This window comes from Pseudogymnoascus verrucosus (assembly GCF_001662655.1).
Source record: "Pseudogymnoascus verrucosus strain UAMH 10579 unplaced genomic scaffold scaffold_23, whole genome shotgun sequence".
NCBI lineage: Eukaryota > Fungi > Ascomycota > Leotiomycetes > Thelebolales > Thelebolaceae > Pseudogymnoascus > Pseudogymnoascus verrucosus.
Genome location: NW_017263674.1, coordinates 167,346 through 179,657, shown reverse-complemented (window position 1 = coordinate 179,657; position 12,312 = coordinate 167,346). Strand labels below are relative to the sequence as shown.

The 12,312-nt window shown below is 47.9% G+C and overlaps 7 protein-coding genes across 7 annotated transcripts; 3 read left to right on the top strand and 4 right to left on the bottom strand.

Annotated features, from left to right (window-relative positions):
• The first annotated feature begins 284 nt into the window (after positions 1-284).
• VE01_05643 (uncharacterized protein) lies at positions 285-2,015 on the top strand. The gene has a single exon (XM_018275106.2). The coding sequence runs from the start codon at positions 462-464 to the stop codon at positions 1,434-1,436; it is 975 nt and encodes a 324-aa protein (XP_018130135.1). The 5' UTR covers positions 285-461; the 3' UTR covers positions 1,437-2,015.
• Positions 440-3,710, bottom strand: VE01_05642 (uncharacterized protein). Its single transcript, XM_018275105.2, has 3 exons — positions 3,463-3,710; positions 3,056-3,413; positions 440-2,999 (listed from the first exon to the last, which is right to left on the bottom strand). The coding sequence occupies exons 1-3, from the start codon at positions 3,555-3,557 to the stop codon at positions 1,566-1,568; spliced, it is 1,887 nt and encodes a 628-aa protein (XP_018130134.1). The 5' UTR covers positions 3,558-3,710; the 3' UTR covers positions 440-1,565.
• A 231-nt stretch (positions 3,711-3,941) lies between these two features.
• VE01_05641 (uncharacterized protein) lies at positions 3,942-5,496 on the bottom strand. Its single transcript, XM_018275104.2, has 4 exons — positions 5,099-5,496; positions 4,779-5,044; positions 4,445-4,723; positions 3,942-4,385 (listed from the first exon to the last, which is right to left on the bottom strand). The coding sequence occupies exons 1-4, from the start codon at positions 5,277-5,279 to the stop codon at positions 4,116-4,118; spliced, it is 996 nt and encodes a 331-aa protein (XP_018130133.1). The 5' UTR covers positions 5,280-5,496; the 3' UTR covers positions 3,942-4,115.
• An 841-nt stretch (positions 5,497-6,337) lies between these two features.
• Positions 6,338-8,866, bottom strand: VE01_05640 (uncharacterized protein). Its single transcript, XM_018275103.2, has 10 exons — positions 8,428-8,866; positions 8,217-8,374; positions 8,056-8,160; positions 7,643-8,002; positions 7,408-7,596; positions 7,262-7,348; positions 6,988-7,210; positions 6,830-6,931; positions 6,600-6,764; positions 6,338-6,548 (listed from the first exon to the last, which is right to left on the bottom strand). Exons 1-10 carry the CDS (start codon positions 8,526-8,528, stop codon positions 6,428-6,430), a joined length of 1,611 nt encoding a protein of 536 aa, XP_018130132.1. The 5' UTR covers positions 8,529-8,866; the 3' UTR covers positions 6,338-6,427.
• A 274-nt stretch (positions 8,867-9,140) lies between these two features.
• Positions 9,141-9,679, top strand: VE01_05639 (uncharacterized protein; the record flags this gene model as incomplete). Its single annotated transcript, XM_018275102.1, has 3 exons — positions 9,141-9,281; positions 9,355-9,368; positions 9,415-9,679. The coding sequence occupies 3 exons, from the start codon at positions 9,141-9,143 to the stop codon at positions 9,677-9,679; spliced, it is 420 nt and encodes a 139-aa protein (XP_018130188.1).
• Positions 9,680-9,750: 71 nt separating this feature from the next.
• Positions 9,751-10,462, top strand: VE01_05638 (uncharacterized protein; the record flags this gene model as incomplete). Its single annotated transcript, XM_018275101.1, has 2 exons — positions 9,751-10,036; positions 10,200-10,462. The coding sequence occupies 2 exons, from the start codon at positions 9,751-9,753 to the stop codon at positions 10,460-10,462; spliced, it is 549 nt and encodes a 182-aa protein (XP_018130189.1).
• Positions 10,463-10,621: 159 nt separating this feature from the next.
• Positions 10,622-12,312, bottom strand: VE01_05637 (uncharacterized protein). Its single transcript, XM_059463719.1, has 2 exons — positions 12,090-12,312; positions 10,622-12,039 (listed from the first exon to the last, which is right to left on the bottom strand). Exons 1-2 carry the CDS (start codon positions 12,090-12,092, stop codon positions 10,894-10,896), a joined length of 1,149 nt encoding a protein of 382 aa, XP_059319688.1. The 5' UTR covers positions 12,093-12,312; the 3' UTR covers positions 10,622-10,893.

Genomic DNA, 12,312 nt, shown 5'->3' with positions numbered 1-12,312 from the left:
AATTAGCTGCCATCGCCTCGCGTCGGTTATTTTAACACTTGACCTTACTTCCCCCACTTTCCTTTCACTATGGTTTCGACATCCAATAGTTTACTAGGGAGCACCTGTCGTCGCCTCATCGCGTCGATTAAACTAGTTGCACCGGCAGAGCGGCGAGTTTTGCAAGTGTGACTACAGAAGCCTCACTGTCTGAAGGGTGGCGAGCCAGGCTCCGAGGTGCCAGAAATATTACCAATGCTAAAGACTATTTTGCTTTACTATTTATACTAGTTGCAAACATGCAAGTGACACTCGTAATAAGCATAACAGCGTACGTCGCCATTTATATTTAATAACTTAATTATTTTAAATATTCCTTTCAGTGAGACATTTATCTGACACCGATTTGAGCCACTGTTGCACATTTCTATAATCAACTTTACAGAGCAATTGGTATTTGCTCTCTGTTACACTATAAAAACATGGCGAGCCATGAATCTCTTCTTCCCCTTAGACTCATCACTATCATTGGCTCTCTTAATGCAGACATAACAACCTATACTTCGAGGATACCTAGCGGCGGCGAAACACTTCATGCCAGATCAGTCAAGACTGGCGCAGGAGGAAAGGGCGGTAACCAAGCAGCGGCATGTGCAAAGCTGTCGAGAACAAGGAATGATGTAAACAATGGCTCAGCAGACATCCGCATGATTGGCGCAGTAGGAAACGACCAGCATGGGCAGCTTCTACTAAACAACCTGCGCGCTAGCGGCGTCGATATATCCGGCATCACGATACAAACCGAAATTGAAACGGGAGTGGCAATTATTCTTGTCGAAGAATCAACAGGCGAGAATCGAATTCTTCTTAACGGTGGAGCAAACTACTCTCTCTCACCATCACTATTTGTCACGATCCCCAATCCAAAACCATCGCTATTAATTCTCCAACTCGAGATACCGCTTCAGACAACACTGCAGATCCTGAAGGCAGCACGTGAAGCAGGCATTGAGATCCTACTCAACCCCGCCCCCGCAATCGAGCTTCCAGCAGAGGCATACGCCAATTTACGGCACTTGATCCTGAATGAGACAGAGGCATCAATCTTATCAGGTTACAGCGTTGAGCAGATCAAAAACGATAGTCTTTTGCCGATAGCTGCACGAGTTTTTCACTCCAGAGGCGTACACAACGTAGTGATCACGCTAGGAAGCCAAGGGGTATTCTACTCCCAGGACGCAGGCCTCTCCGGATTTGTCAAAGCAAAGAAAGTCGAGGTCGTGGACACGACTGCGGCGGGAGATACGTTTGTTGGAGCGTATGCGCTGGAGGCAGTGAAGGTGGATTTCGACATCGATGTTGCAGTGCGAAAGGCAAATGCCGCCGCTGCAAAAACAGTTGGCAAGAGAGGGGCGCAGGTGGCAATCCCTTGGGCAGATGAAGTTGGCCCCATATGAGAGTTGTACTGGAAATATAGAGCTTGATAAAGTACAAACAACACTGCTAGTTGTACAGGTGTGTTGTACTGGTGTCTCTTCCATTTCTAATACTTCTGGTATTGTGTCATCGTAAAACACACAAGCTATTTAAACAATAGCAAAGCACGAATCGAATATCTCGTGCATGACAGTTCGCACATCGATCCTCTGCCTCTGTGCGTCTTGCCTCGCCTGTACCTCATTAAGCACCTGAGCTGTGATATTCGCATTCGTGGCCACCGTCTCCATCGTTTTTATTTGCGTTGTAATCCATAATCTCTCCTCCGGGTCGTCTTCTTCGCAGCCCCACATGAGCAAAGGCCATAGCATATTAACAGGAAGCATATCCCGGGAAGGATCCTGTGCTACAGGTTGTAGCTGGACCATGTCATGCGCTGTATTTCGAATATTGGCGATGGATTTTAATGTTTGTGGAGATAGCGGAAGGTGTTTATATGCCACACGGTGGAGGTGAATATGAGACGCATGGTAGTTAGCAAAGAATGTCCGAAATGTTCGTGTCAAGGTGTAGGCCAAGCTTGCTGAGACGTGTGGTGCAGCCAGTTGTCCTGTTAACGTATAGTCCATAAGTGGTGGGCGAGCTTCCCATAGCGTCCCAAGGTCATGGGAAATCTTATCAGCAACTCTCATCACCTCTGTCTCATCTGCTACGGTCCCTCTTGAACGATGCCAAGGGTCGATATTTGAAATACGACCCATGAAAGATTGTATTTTTTGGAAGAAGACAAAGCCAGGTTGATAGAGGGATTCAAAAAGAACATCCTCGATGTCAGTCTCACCCAGAGCTTCGTGATTACTGCTGTTGCTTCCTGCTTCTAGACCGTCGGTGAATGAGGGTGAAGGCTGTGTAAGGACATCGTTATCTTCTGCGAGAAAAAGCCCCTCGCCACCAGTAGTAGCGGCCCTTGCATCTAGGAGACGTATCCAAGAAATGAGGCGCCTAGTGACCGTTCGAGACTGAACATTGCCAATCTGCTGGAAGATACTATAGGCTTCTTTAAGATTATCGTGGGCATTGGCTACTCTGCTCTCCAGCAGATCAATATAGCTAAGAAAGAACAGGACTGCAAGCATCTCATCAAACGAAGCTGGCGATGCAGCATCCTTCCCAAGCAACTGCTCTTTACGTGCCCTTAATAGTTCAGCTTTAGCACGTTTGTAATACCGATGGCGACTTAAATTGTGGGCGGTTTGAGTTCTCTTCATGAGAAGGTCTGAGAAGGCCAAGATTGCATTGTGGACCATGCTAGAGTTCGTTGACATAGTGATAAGTATTTGACGCGTGGATGACCACTTCGACTGGGTCTCCACTTGCGCAATAATTGGCGGGACGACTGTTTGGGCGAAATAATCCTTCAAGATATCCTCCTCAGAAGTGTCTTCATCGCCTCCTGAGTCATTCCATGCCATGACTAGATTTGTTTCAGCACGCGCAGGGCCTATATCAGGGATAATCCTCTCGTGATTGAAGTTGGGACGATTTGAGAAGGTGGATGACTGTTCCATCGGCCTTGATGCCTCCTAAAGCATGTTAATATCGTATAGATTGGGCAATCTTTCCAAGGTTTAATACATACAGCCATGATGCCTTCTGTAACACCGCTTGCACTCGAAATGCCCCAGTCATTCCAACTGTCCTGGACCATGCTCCTCTGCAGCTCGTGATCCCACATGAAGTTAGCATAGCTGAAAGTATCGTTAAAATCACTATTGACTGTAGCGAAGTTATTATTATTCCGAACAAAGGCGTTCGGAGTTTCAGTAGATTGTCCAACATCGGAGTAGGGCAAAGTCCTTTGGTCTGTGGCAGTTTGTGGTGTATGTTGCCGCTGGTTAGCTGAGAGTGGCGCAATTGGTCTCCAGAGACATTCTAGATTCAGCCGCTCGCAGTGTGAGCATCGAGGCTTTTGCTCATTACATCTCACTCTCCGACGACTAGCTATTGCTTAGTATAACTATTGTGAGGGCATCAATTGGTACATACCGACATGTGAGACAGCCAACTTTAGATCTAGGAAGCCGGCGAGAAGGTCCAGAGCCCGCCCCAGAGCCCGCCACAGAGGCTGCCTCGGAAGCCATACCAGCGTCAACACCGGGGTGTATGACGAGAGATGGTTAAGTAATATACCGTATATTAAAAAGTATATTAGAAACCAATGTCAGATCCATTGCTGGACACGTCAAAGCTGATTTCGTCTCCTTTGGGACGTTTTAAATCAGCACAGGATCCAGAGGTTCTTGCGCATAAGTTACTGTCATCTAGCGTTGAATGTTCCAGTGTACGTACGGCTGCTCGCTAAGACATACTACGCAAATGTTTGTCGACGAGCGGTACTCTTGGCAAACTGCTGGCACCAGCAAATTTGTATGGTATAAGTAATGCGGGGTAAGTACCTACCCCAGATTATTCAACGTAGCGATGGAGAATAGAAAGTAGAAATAGAACCATATTGGAGACGGTATTCTCCGAATCAAGTCATATTATATTCTATGTTAAGGTAGCTATTCTAACACTTTAACTGTTCTATATGCTACAGCTGCTGTCCCTGGGCCAGACCCAGAGTAGGAGTGCCGAGGGATGGCGACTAGTGGCGGTAGCCATGGCGCCCCTCTTTTCGCCGAGCACGGAGTGAAATCTCAACAGTTAGCAAGTGTCTTTTCCCGCTCTTCGAGGGGCTTCATAATCTCTGTGATCCAAGCCTGCTTCTTGGCGTCGCTGAATCGTGGATATGGTCTGCGCGTGTGACAACTACTCTCTGGATACCCAAGGTACTGAGCTACTACCCATTTAGTGCCGTTGATGCCGCCTTTTGCAAAGCCCCACTCAACCGCGGCCAGTTCGTTTTGGGCCTTCGTAGCCTTTTGAGTTGTGCCTTCAATTGATAGATTATAGAGTTCTATGCAGGTCTAGACAGGTATGAGGTTTAGTGGAAGTAATATTGGGCTCGAAACCAGATGAAACTTACTCTAGGGTAGATGTTGGCAAGACCTGTAATGGTTCCAATGCCACCGACAGAGACTGCTGGCAACAACCAGTCACTTTGACCAGCCAGTGCACAGAACTGTTCTGGAGAGAATTGGTTTCGTATCCGAGAAACTTTAGCAATACCACCACATGTCAACTTGACTCCCACGATATTGGGATGTTCGCCTAGCTTTGATAGCATCTCCGAGTTGACATCGAGGCCAGCTGCGACTCCCGGGAAATTGTAGATGAGTACAGGAATAGGACTCGCGTCGGCAAGCTACAAATTAACGCAGTCAGTAAATGGAGTCAGACACATATGACCGGCTACATACTTCCTCAAAGAATCCCACGATCGCATCTTCGTTCATGGCAAAGTGGAAATAACTCGGCACCAAGACGAGTGCAAAATCAGCGCCAGAATCTTTTGCCAGTTGTGTATCCTCAATCACTTGTCTTGTCGATCCTCCACCACATCCAACAGTGATAGGCAGTTCCGGTCGACCCAACTCAATAGCTTGGTCGCGTGTTGTCTTAATAAGTTGAGCTTTCTCGGAGGAGCTGAGCGTTACCGCCTCTCCATTGGTACCGGCGATGACAACTGTAAGAAGTCAGATTTCAAGTCCCCAGAGTTTACTCAGCGCAGAGAACATACTGCCGTGTAATCCTGACTCAATTAGAAAGCGGATGTGCCTTGTTTGCACTTCCCAATCAATCTCTTGAGTCTTGTTGTCGGCAAACCATGTCAAGCTGGGGACATGGACTCCAGGAGGAAACGCTTTGCCTACGGCCTGTGCATCTGTTCCATTCGTTCCGTTGAGTTTAGAGACTGCCATGATGTTCGTTATTGAAAGCAAGATATCTTAGTACAGTTGATATAAAACTAATTGGTCTTCGTATGTATGAAAGTGATGATGAAGAGTCAGAAGTGAGCCAGGAGAGAATATGAAATAGTTCAGCTTTAATGATTGCAGGTGAGTATTAAACGATAATTCAGACCATACGTAGTCGTCTCTCGTCAGCCCTTTCTTTCACACCTACATGTTGGGTGTCCCCCCACCCCCACCCCCACCCCCCACCATCCCTCGTGAATGATCGCAGTGACCTGCTACTTTGAAGTTCGTAGATATCCACTTTTAGCAGGCAATTTTGGTGAAAAACCGTAAATATGAAGTTTTAACTGGCGGTCGCGTTTTGTTAAAATGGTAATAGGTAGTCATGATCATCCATAGGGATGAGGGGGGAGAGGGGTGCGGGGTACATAGTGCGGGGAAGTTTTCCCCAGGGCGACGCGACGCGACGCGAGCCACTGTGCGGGGTATTCATCGAGTCCCTTGTGGTCGCGTCGCTCACTGCCAACGGTTCTATCCTCGTCACTACAGGTCTGGGTATTTTTCTTGGTGGCGACTCAGGTGCATCAATCACGCAGATACTCCTCAATGTCGTGAATGGGGAGCGAAGCGCATAAATTGGATTTATTTGCGTTGTTAGGTATTACGTAGAATTTAGCGGGGAATTCAGCCTCACAATTACGGACTCATGAAGCGACAGGATTAGGGATGTGATCGTAGGCCAATATCTAGCGGCACCATTGTAGTGGAAGACGTTACGCTGATAAGACAGACACCCCAAACTACTAATGTCGTTGGTAGAGGAAGTAGGTGTAGGGAGTTGAGCACATCAGAGAGAGTATGCCCCAGGAATGGCTATTGCGGCATGATAAGCTTGACTTAATAATAAACTCAACATTTGCTGCGTATAATAAAACAAAACCATTCCCTTGTTGCCCTCGCCATACTACATTGATAGTACCACAATATGGGCCTACAACTTCAAAGTTTTCGTCATTAGCCTATTTAAAAATCTCGTAGTAACTTGGCAAAGGGTCTCATTCCACATATTAGAAAAGTATATTGCGTTAAATATGAGCATTAGGTAGAAGCTATATAATTTTGCCCTAAAACTCTCACTGGAGTATCATTTCTTAAACCTTCTCATCAACATTCTCAGTCTCTTCTACACCTGCCTTGTCTTGGTTCATGTTGGTATAGCGGCGGCTGATCGAGGTATGTGGTATCCCGACGCGTTCGCTACTATGATAACCGCTGCGAAAAGTTAGTAAGTTTTTTGCAGAAAGGGATCGGAGAAAGACATACAAAATCAGGTCCATCTGGTCGATCGTAAGACCCTTGGTCTCGGGCAGGAGGAAGAATGCCCATGCCGTGCCAATTAGCATCCAGGCGGCAAAGAAATACCAGGTGCCAAAGCCAAAGGAACTAAAAATATAGGGTAAGGCCTTGGTGATAGCAAATTGGGTAGCCCTGCAAAACAAAAAATTGTTAGCTTCTCCTTCAAGTTCGCACGGCTTAACTTGAGCTTCACTTACCATTGCACAAGAGCAGTATAGGTTCCAGATAAGTTTCGAAGAGCACCAGGAAAGATTTCGGCGGAAACGATCCATGGGATACCATTCAAACCGAAGGACCAGCTAGGCTCATGATTAGCAATCAAGTTTGGAGAATGGGATGGCCCACTTGAACCTACAAGAAGGCATAGATCATAATCATTCCTGTCGCGGCTTTGCCGCCGGCAGCCGTAGATGCAGACAATACACCTCCTTCTTTGATAATAGAAGCTGGGTGGCCGATTTTGACATAAGAACCCACAATCCACAAACAGAGTGAGCAGACAAAACATGAAATAATAACAGGGCGACGTCGTCCAAGCTTGTCAATAAGCCCGACGTAAAATATAATCGAAGCAATGGCTAGTATTTATATTAGAAATTTGCATGGGTTTAAATGGATTGGATATAAACCTTTGACCAGACCATAGATGCCAGTATAAAGTGCAACATCAGTAATTCCTAGGGATCCGAATAGCGTTGGAGAGTAGTAATTAATCGCTAACTAGATATTAGTATCCAGATTATTTATCTGAAAGAGAACTGAAAGTCAAACATACCTGATGCACCAGAGAGATTTGCCAGAGAGAAAGCGCAGAAGACGAGAAAGAGCCGATTTCTCATACCCTTCTGGGAGAACTCATCCATGGCACCCCTGAAAAATGCCCAGGCACCGGTCCCGTACTTGCCCGAAACGGCTGCCTCTTCCAGAAGTCTTGAGCGAATGGCAGAAAGCTCCTCTTGAATATCTACAGACATTAATTTTAGCTACAGTTGAAACCTGGTAAGACTTACAAGGATCCTCCAGAGGCAGCTTTCTCAAATCCACCAGAGACTTGTGAGCCTGTTCGAGCTTATCCTTGCGCATGAGCCAGAGAGGACTTTCATGTAGGAAAAATCCTCCTATGAGAAGCACAACTGATGGGACAAGCTGAAAAGCCATCGGGATTCTCCAGCTGTTCGGCGAGCTGGATGACATGTTTTGAGTAATTCCATAATTGATCCAGAAGCCAATGACGGAACCAATCTGGTAAGCAACTTCAAATAAGCCAGTGAGCATTCCTCGGATGGATGGAATGGATAGCTCGGCAATGTAACTGGGGACAGTCGCCGTGATAGCACCGCAACCCAGTCCTGTGAGAACCCGTCCCACATCTACGTTAATCATTAGTAAATACTTGCTAATTGAGGGTGTCAGGGGGGCTTACATATGAACGAGAGCTGGTTAGTTGCAGCGGTCATCAAAATTGAGCCGATAATGAAGACGACGACGTTGATTTGGAGAGCCCATTTCCGGCCAAGACGCTCGGTAACTAAAAGAGAAAGAGGATTAGGGATTATAGCGAACGTGAATTTGAATAGGACTTACTGAAGAAACAAAAAAGAGCACCGAAAAAGGCGCCAGCTTGGAAGGCAGAGGTGATGTTACTGGATATAGAGTTGGCTGTGGCAGCAGTTATGCCGAAGTCATTCTTGAAACTAGTGCGGGAGATAGTGGTTCCAATGAATGCAGAGTCATAGCCAAATCTGTAAGATGAGGTCATCAGTAAGTGGAGGAGTGGAGAATGTGTCGAACTCACAGTAGAGATCCAGTAGCAATAATGATGGCTTCGGTATAGAGGCGCCAGTTATAAACCTCTTTGGGCGTAGGCCTATCTTCAGCAGCACGAAAGCCACCCATGATGAACAACGTACAAAAACACTGAAGGGTGGAAGAGATGATGGTACAGCAGTGTTGATAATGGTAATTCTCAAGATTGAAAATTCATAGTCGAGTGGTTCAAGCTGGGATTTTCAGATGCAGGAATCGACGGCATTTGTAACCAGCAGTCAAAATGCACAGACATACTAGATTTGAATTGTGGAGTGCCGAGTCTGCAGTCAGGAGCCCAAACCCGGGATATGGGGTATGGAGTATGGAGTCTGGAGTCCGGAGTATGGGGTAGACGCCGCCATGTGGTCAGGAGGCGCGCGGAAGGGAGTGGGGATGAAGATAGCGAGGCGACGCGAGGCGATGCGAGGCGAAAGAACACCAAAAAAAGGGTGACGAGACAACAAGCTAGACCAGCACGAGCTAGACTTACCGACTATGAGGTCTAACATCTACTAGTAACCACGATCGGTTAGTGTAAATAATTCCTACAACACTTGCTGGGCCCACCTTTCTTTGGCCGGCATTTTACTGGGACGGGATGTGGAAGATGATATAAACCGCCCGTTCGGGGTCGCTTTTCCTTACGCAATTGTCTCCTCCAAACACCTTGGCCTGTGAAGACCGGCCCATGAAGCAACAATGTTAACCGGCGCTGAAGTGGCGGTCCACTCGTCAAAGGAGTCATGTTGGATCGTTATCGGTCTCCAAGTATACGATATCACGGCGTTTCTCTCTCAGCACCCCGGAGGCGCTAATATCCTGCTGAGGAATGCAGGCACCGTATGTCACACGTGGTTCCACTGCCACCCTTCCTTTGCTTTTCGTTAGTTCATATTGATAAATTTATCGCCAGGATGCAACGGCGGCGTATGTACCATTCCCCAGACTACGTAGAGCAGCTCCCAGCTGGCAGCCATTTAGGTCCTCTGGATCCAAATACGGCAAAGGATATGGCACTGGCTAAGTCAACCTCGACCCAGTCGGTCCCAACTGGTGAGGACAATACACCTCCTCATTTATCTCTCTGTGTAAGAGTCTCGGACTTTGAAGCGCCGGCCAAGGCTATCCTCTCCAACAAGTCTTGGGTTTACGCCTCTGCCACCGCTAACTCGGGCCAATCCATGAGACGTAATCTGGATGATTGGTCCCTCATATCTTTCCGCCCACGTGTTCTATGAGACGTGGAGACCATCGACATGCGAAGGTCCATCCTTGGCCATGCCTCACAATATCATTTTTTGTATCATCCATGGGAACCTTGGGCTCGGCTCACTCGTCTGCAGAATTTGGCTTGGTGAAGGGAGTCACACCTAAAGGGGTGCACACTGTGATCAGCACAGCTTCGTCCAAGCCAGCCGAGGAAATCATGCAGACTCTTGTGGACCAACAGAAAGGGCGTAGTGTCGCCGCTCCTGCACAATTATACTTCCTGCTCTACATCTCCACCGATCGAAATCGAGCCAAGGCTCTCATTCAGAAGGTGAAAAGGGCAGGTTATAAGGGCCTGTGGATTACTGTTGACGCTCCTGTGCTTGGTAAACGCACCGCGGTACCTTCAAGCACAAGAAGCCCTGGAATTGGGCGTCGAAGAAGAAGCCAAACCTATTGTCAAAGAAGCGTGAGGTGAGAACAGCTTCGCGCCAGCGTTTGGAGGTAGGGCAGTGCCAGGACAGTTAAGCTCTAGCCTGACATGGAAAGATTTGAAGTGGATCAGAGAAGAATGGGCTGGGCCCATCGTTCTCAAAGGAATCCAGTCCGCAGCGGATGCCAAATTAGCTGCTGCATATGGATGCCAAGGTGTTCTCCTGAGCAATCACAGAGGAAGACAGAGCCATGGATCTCCGAGTTCCCTCCTAACTCTTCTAGAGATCCGTACCTATTACCGCGAAGTTCTCAGCAGTATTGAAGTCTTTGTTGATGGAGGTCTTCGTGATGGTGCAGATGTGCTCAAGGCTTTGTAGGCTCCGGATGATGCCTCGGTCTCGAGCAATCATCAAATACAATACTACTGAGCTATCGCGTGCGGATACTAGAGCCGATGTTGAGAGGTCTTGCTTACTTCACTCGAATCGGTGCTGGTTCAGACTTGCTTCAAGGGTGGCGAGTTTCTCATATTAACGACCTGCGCTGTTCAACTACAACTACAACCACGACCTCACCGCCCATTACTCAATTTCCTCCCAGCGCTCATCCACTTTATCAAAGGATACAGATTCCTCGGCCCATTCATCGTGGAAAGCCTCAATAGCTATCTCCCGGCTCTCCATTCTCTCAAACAACTCCCTACAAGCCTTTTTACTCTCCTTCAGCTCCTCCTCCGTTGGTCGCCTCTTCCTCCCGCCTTCCCCCCCGCCTTCCTCCTTATCATCATATGCAAGATCGAGCACGAAGCTCAGCCTTGTGAGGTTGGGGAGGTACTCCGGGTTTGCGAAAGCCTCGAGCCATTTGTTCCAATGCTCTGATTTGGCGAGGGAGACTGAACCGCGGAAGCGAAGCGTGGAAATGTTGGGGGGAACTGCTTATAAAACAGAGGGAGGAAATCGGCCTCATCGAATATGTCGCCCACGGTGAACACAAATGTTTTGAGCTCGGTAAGCTGGGGCAGAATCTCGTGGAACATCTCCTTCGGGGTGAGCTGGAAGTCGTGTCCGTTCGACGAGCGAAGATTCAGCGTCTTCAAGTTCCCCACAATGTACGGTAGGGCAAGGGTCATGCGCGTGAAGGTGTCAAGGGCGTCGTTCTCGAGAATCTCCAGGATCTCCATGTAGACGAGCTCTGGAACTGGAGTTTCCGGATCAGACGAACGGCCGGGGTTGGTGTATTTGTCTTTTAGCCAGTCGAAAGCAAGACTAGGCAACGACACAATTTCGACTTTGTGTTCTTCTGGCGTGCCCTCACGCACTGTAATGTAATTCGCCTCCGCCTCGCCTCGCTCAATAGCTTCCTTGTTTGCGCTTGAAAGTTCATTCGATGTCGGCCCTTCGAAACGCAATCCTGAAGTGAGGAGAAGGATGAGGTGCTTAACTCGTCCTTCTAGTATGACGGGGCTGCGAAACCTCTCGCCGCATGAAGAGCTGACTAATAAGCGTTCAAGCGGCCAATTTGTTGGGATGGGCCCGTCATTCAACTCTTCATTGAAGTCAGCTTCCATTTCTAGATTCTGGACGTCACTGAAATGGTCGCTTATAAGTCTCCATTCTGTGTCAGAAGGCGTATCATCGTCGATTTTTAGAGATTGGATATCCTTTCGTGCATTTTGCAGTTGACTGAGTAGCGCCTCCTTGTGGCCATCGTCGTCTTCCTTGTGAGGGCCTTGGACCTCGAGCGTGACAGAATCTTGCCATCTCGACATGTTTTTTAACCTTGCAGCAGATCTGTGGATATCACTGTTAAATCTGATACCTCCGTCACAGTCGATATGATGCCGTCTTATGGAAACTCCAAACAAAGGCGAGACACGCTGGAGAAGCCTGTTGGTGTTACTTCTGAGTACGATTGAGGTTGAACTTGTGCGCGTCACGAGGCTTGCCAAGAAATGCTAGTTGGTAGTTCGTCAATACAAATCACCACAGGAAGCGGTGGACAAACCATTAATGCTACAATTCTGTGCCAGCTGTCAATGATCCCAATTAAATCTGATTGCAATTATGTTGTTATTAGTTCAGCAGTTCGGGAAGGTCGTCCTAACCAGGCTGGTGGGCAGGTCAGGACCAGTGGTTGGTAGCCTAATCGCCGCTAAGCCTTATCGCGGCCAAGGGGTCTCAGCATCCCAGACCCCAGACAGCGGGACGGACCATTGGTAAGGTCCGCC